The 6041-nt window shown below is 43.6% G+C and overlaps 2 protein-coding genes across 2 annotated transcripts; one reads left to right on the top strand and one right to left on the bottom strand.

The window, feature by feature from the left end:
- Window positions 1-1246: 1246 nt before the first annotated feature.
- On the top strand, window positions 1247-2714 carry LHYA1_G008233 (uncharacterized protein; the record flags this gene model as incomplete). The annotated part of the gene is made up of 6 exons (XM_031153153.1): window positions 1247-1390; window positions 1446-1550; window positions 1612-1872; window positions 2035-2165; window positions 2212-2279; window positions 2356-2714. 6 exons carry the CDS (start codon window positions 1247-1249, stop codon window positions 2712-2714), a joined length of 1068 nt encoding a protein of 355 aa, XP_031002314.1.
- Window positions 2715-4341: 1627 nt separating this feature from the next.
- Window positions 4342-5186, bottom strand: SAT4_6 (Satratoxin biosynthesis SC1 cluster protein; the record flags this gene model as incomplete). The annotated part of the gene is made up of 2 exons (XM_031153152.1): window positions 4342-4756; window positions 4807-5186. 2 exons carry the CDS (start codon window positions 5184-5186, stop codon window positions 4342-4344), a joined length of 795 nt encoding a protein of 264 aa, XP_031002315.1.
- Window positions 5187-6041: the final 855 nt, after the last annotated feature.

Here is a 6041-nt window from a genome sequence, read left to right as displayed (position 1 = left end):
GGGCAATTTCTGGGGAATCGGAGATAAATGACAGCTGGCCTTGGGCCTCGAGGCCTGTCTAGTCTGAATGTACACTAGCGAGGGCCAGCTTACGGCGGGAGAGCCCTCGGCTTAGAACCGCGGCACCATAGGCTAGCAGGCCTGGACCTGTTGTTCAAAGTTAATTAAAATAGCCAACCTCGCAACAGCCAAATAATAAGTTGTCTACTTGTATAATATGGCATGACTCCCCTGTCTTAATTATTGGCTAATTCAAGTATTACATGAATATAATGTTTTAACGTGGTTCTTATACAGCCCTGACTAGCGCCTATGCCCCTAGGTATATGTAACCACCAACCCTATATGCTAGGTCCTAATCTGTGACAAATCTGCTAAAGTGTGGAGATTATAGTAACAGTTTATAAAGTGAATTTTCAATTAATTGTAGCCCTCTAGTTGATTATGCGATAATATATCTTCCTCCCACTACTCGCAAAAACCGACTTGAAATCTTGAGGAGTTAACAAGTCCTTCTAAGCGGCGGAATAGACTATAGCCAACGTATCAGAGATTGGGCCAGTTTGTCTCTCTATGCTATCCTTACTCGAGTATCTTGCAGATTCTCAATAGAAGTAAGAATATTATCTTTCGTACAATAGATGAAGTTTCTTGGTCCCGAGCCAATGTTTATTAGCGGGCTTTACTGTGGTAAAAAAGAAAAACAAAAAGCTTGGTCAGTTCAGGCAAGAACTTACCTTATCCAGCTTTGATAGGCGTACTAAGCATACGAAGGGGCGGCAGAGATTCGTCTGAAAAGCGACGACTATTCTGGATCGACGAATAGGAGACGCTTTCATCAAAATAGTAAAAAGAAGTAAAGCCGGGTCGGGTTACTAATGACTGTCCCCGCCGGTATCTTACGAGTAGCGCAAGTTCTGCCCATCCTTTGTAATTCATCCCGCTTTGACAATCACCAGAGCTAAGAGCTAAAACCACTTGCAATGCGAATGAGTGCAAATAATAACGGGCTGACTATATTCATCCCGCTTTCAGCAGTATGGTTCTAAATTACTGTACTCTACATAGTATGTATGCACGTCCCAATGGAGTGGTGCCGGTATCTTTTACTCTGCCCCCCTGGCCCAATCCTAAAGTTACTTAAAGGCCTGTGGGGATCCTTAATTAATCATGCACCGTTTTCTATCTTTTTGCGATTTCCTTGATCTACTTCTGTATATTATTCGTGCTATTGTGAGTTGCAGAGATGCAGGATCGGGCGCAACAGCTACTAGCGGTGACAATCACGCTTCTCGTCACTGCGTGGGTGACGGTCAGTTTGAGATGCTTCGTGCGTTTAAAGCTAGTTAAGGCTTTTGGGATTGATGATTATCTGATAGTCGTTTCACTGGTAAGTGAACACCCGCTAAGAAAGACACATACCACAGCTGACGGGTAGTTCGTAGCTTATCTTCACTTGCTTCTGTGGCTCTCAGTTAACGGGTATTCACTATGGCTTGGGACAACACAATAGGGATCTCACTGCCCCAAATATCATACAAGCGCAAAAGGTCCGTCCGAATATATACCCATTCCTCGGCGTTTTGTGAGATTCTGATCAGGACCATATAGTACCGATATCTCTCCGAATTATTCTACGTCCTTGACACGGCATTTATCAAGGCTTCGGTTGGGTTCCTCCTCTTACGCATAATGCTTAACGCTGCGAGCTACTACCGAGCTACTATAATCGTCTCTATGGCGATCATGACCGTCTGGACACTTGTCATCTGGTTCTACGTCCTCTTTCAATGTCGACCTATCAGTTATGCATGGGATATGTCTTCTGGAAAGGGAAAATGTATAACCTACGACGGAATTTCGAAAGCCACGGTATGTCTATTCTCATACAGAAATGCTATTGCCCTCTATTTATTGAAATTAAGGAGTCTGAATACTTTTTTGGTAAATTAGAGATTGTCTCCTAAGACAATCCTAAACTTCGCGGCTCTTGCTAATCATTCGCTTTTTTACTATGCTAATTTATTTAATTAGTATTCATTTTCGGCGATGGATATATTGTTCGATTGGCTCTTCGCACTATTACCTATACCAATGCTCTGGGACGTCAAACTGACAATCCAAATGAAAGCATCGCTATTTGCAATATTGGGATTGGGAGTTTTGTAAGTCCTTAGTTGTTGAATCTAGTACGCGAACTAATGCAGTCAGCGCAAGTATCTCAACCATTATTCGTCTGAAGTACACGACGGCATTTAACGATTCAGACGATATTCTCTGTATGAAAATATCACTCCCCTCTTCCCTTTATTTCATTTCCTAAGACACCTTAGCTAACCTCCTCCCTTCCCATAGATTCCATCGAGCAAGCCGAACTTTGGACCTTGACTGAAATGGGCATCGGAATATTCACAGCCTCGTTGGCGACACTCCGGCCCCTAGTCGGACACTTCCGTATCCGCGGATTTTCTTCCGGCTCTCGGGACCGTTCTAATAGACCTACGGCGCGCAGCGGATATTTCCAGAGTTACGATTTGGGATATATACAGAATACGGCGAATGCGGGGAAGACGACAACGACGACACATAGGCGGACAATGAGTGACGGGCATACAAGTGTGGAGAGTATCCTTGATCATGGGAAAGGGAACATTAGTAAGCGTACGGACGTTGAGGTTACTTATGAGGCCAGGGATTTGGAGGCGGCAACGTGATAGCTTTTGTGTATTTATATTCTTGATGCACCTTCATATTACAGTCATTTCCTAGAACTAGATACTTATATATTTTAATTACTTGATCTAGGGACTTTTGATTAGATCAGACACTCTAAATTTATTAAATGTAATTTTATCCTAACCCCTTGATCCCCAATTTGATCCTGTTCCAAGTTTCCAAGAGGAGCCTCGCTTATCTAAGGGGCTCAGGGTCACGCCACGATACTACGGCTATTATGTGGAATGTGTATATGGGCTATATGTATGCCTAAAACTTAAACTATACAAGACTATGATTCAACCCATATTTCTTAATCGAGTCCTTGTAGGTCGGGCCTCGTAAAGAACTTCCAAATAATGACTAGCTATGCCACGTGATTTGCCCCTCTCTGAGTTTGCTTATTGATTTTTGATACCCTAAGCCGCCTAGCATATCATGGCTGGTGCCGCCTTTCTTTTCTAGTATAAGACTTCTCTAAGTAATAGCAACTTTAAATAGAGAAGGCCGTAAAACACCATAGGAGTTATGGCTATGAGCTATCCATCCTCTGGTATCTAAAGTTAGAACAAATTGACTTTATTTCTCTATCTGCTTGTCGGAAGGCAAGATATTATTTTGACTGCTTATATAATAATCAAACACAAGATATAGAAACGGATAATTCAACAAGCGCCTGCGAAGCCAAATCCACATCGGAATGCCTGCAGGCTAAATGAGTAGCGAACCGGATCGGAACTCCTTCGCTCACGGATTTGCCATTAATACAATGCTTTGGCTCATGACATACAAATATGTTGAGATCTTTGGAACTGTTTCCATGCAACTTCTAGAAAGGGGGCTATCCCGTAAATCATCGAATGGCTTCTGTAATTTAACTGTCACACTCCTGCTACGCACCTATACCTGTTATATCTTGATTGAAAGGCGACAAATGCAGTAAGTTAAGTTATGATTAGTATAACGGTTAGCTAAAAGAAAGCCGCAAGTAGCAAGTTTATAACTTAAATATAGTACAACGCCATCCATCAACATTTTGGAAGTCGAACGTGTGATCGTGCACTTCAGCCCTATCAAGATTATCGAAAGCTCTCGACCTCTTTATGAAAGTAATGCATACTTGCAAATGACACTTCACAGGTATCTTACCTCCTTGACTTGAATGGTGACTGCTCCTTGATGTCTGAACATTCTGTCCCTAAATTGTCACAGCGTATACTTCACCTGTCTTTGTCTAATGCTCCCCCAAAGACTTTATCATTTCTGTCTATCTATACGGGAAATTTGCCTCATCTTGCCTAAACAATGACCAGGACAGGCTGGGAGCAAGATATTGAATCCTTAAAAGCTACAGCGATGATTCTGGAGCGCCGAAGAAATTGCGCAAAAAAACAAACAAAACGTGCTAACGGTAAACACAAGAAAGCGTACCAGCAATTGAACTTAGTGCCTACTAAGGTGGCTCACTGCAGTTTCGAAAGTTGAACAATATATGCTTTAGCTGAGCGCCATCTCTCATTCGCCGTCTTTGGTATCTTCCCCACCACAAATTCCAAAACGCCTTGAACAAATCAATGACACCAGATGAATGCCCACAATAAATACGACCGTGTCCCTTTTTCCCATTCATAAAATGCAGCTTAGCTTCGAACCAGCCTTTTTTTTATCAGTTCCACCCGAAATCCTATTCTGCGTACCCAACCTATTCATCTCAACATCAATGCCCGCCTTCTTCAAATACCCAAAGCGCTCATCAATCTCAATCACCTCAAATTGTGATTTATTTGGCGCACTTCTGTTTCTAGAATGCCCAAATGTAGTAAGTTCGGACCGTCCGGTCGTTTGTTTTCGTAGGGATGAACTGAAGACGGAAGGAGCAACTACGGCGAGGAGGGTGCGCGTCATGGGTAGATTGGCGGCGACGATACTGAGTAGGGGCTCAATGGTGCCCCAGAGTAAAGACATGGTGAGTGTGTAGCAAAAATCTTCCATTTTCACCATGCCTTGGGCTTGGATGCGGAGTATGCTGACTACAGTTATACTGTTCTTCAGTTAGCTCTTTCCCTTTCTAATTCGAGAAGTAATGCCTACAAACAACCTAGACCAAACATAACCACTAGTGACCATGTTTGTCGCATATGTAGCTGAAGGTGCATGATCTGAGGTATTGGAAGCACCATGGTGAGAAAATTCGTTGCCACATTGATCCCCCCTTCCACCTTATAGGAGATTTGTCGATTACCACAGTGTCCCCCTTTCATTGACGTGTCCCAATTATAGGCCAATGGTTTGCAAATCAATACAATATCCAGAAGCCCAGCAACTGCCCACAAGCCAAGAACGGTGATCAACATGTAAGACTGGAGGCGAAAAGGTTTTGATTCACCGAAAATTCGAAGGTAGAAGCATATGATGGATATCTTGATTAGAGTCTCTTCGACGATATATAGGAAGCTGAAGGCGAGTAACATCTAGGAGTCCGTGAGTTTTGAACTCGAGACCAATGCCAAAGGAGGCATACCTTGAGTAAGCTGCGCTGATCTACTTGAGATGACGGGTGTAATTGTGCTTGATGACGACCAACGCCGCTGATGAGAACACCTGAGGTGACTGCGTTAGTCTTGCGGTATCGATTTGTAGCATTTATGAGATACTCACATGAATAGTATAGCCCCAAACTGCCGAGTAATAGACTCTACCCCAAGTTAGCAGCTGGTCTATGCGTTGTGCGAAAACACTGAGCAGAACATCTTCTTCCTGGTTGTAGACGAACTCGGGACTATCGAAAAGGCCATCTCGAGCACTGTAAAGATCTCATACTCCTGAGATGCGATGCAACAGCAGACTCTCAATTTGCTGCTCAATTGTCCGGGGAAATTTGAGCATCCACTCGAAATGATTCAGGCAATGTATGTTGAATGCAGTGCGAAATGTTCCTTTACCATAGCGGCTAGCATAAATCCATCGTCAAAGCCAAGTGCACTCCCTCTCAGTCTTCTAGCATGAAGTCGTAGAACCACCGTGACGAGAGCAATAGCCAGGAACACCGTAATGACGATGAGAGGGTCCCGCGCTCTAGACACACTCAAATCATACCCCATCATGAAAAGCAGACGATCGGGACGTCGCAAAGTCCTCGTCCACCACAGAATAAACCCCACAGAGTAGCTAAACTAGGCTCTCGAAAGTGACGAAAAATGTAGGCTCCAGCAATTATATGGGGATGAGATGCCCGCCGGCCAGCCCTGTAGCAATCATGCTCATTACAGTCATCATGCAGGCTGTCATACAGACCCATGTTTTCCCCGTAAAGTAGAAAGCCACAA

This window comes from Lachnellula hyalina (assembly GCF_007821495.1).
Source record: "Lachnellula hyalina strain CBS 185.66 chromosome Unknown contig00175, whole genome shotgun sequence".
Classification (NCBI taxonomy): domain Eukaryota; kingdom Fungi; phylum Ascomycota; class Leotiomycetes; order Helotiales; family Lachnaceae; genus Lachnellula; species Lachnellula hyalina.
This window is presented reverse-complemented; position numbering and strand designations above follow the sequence as displayed.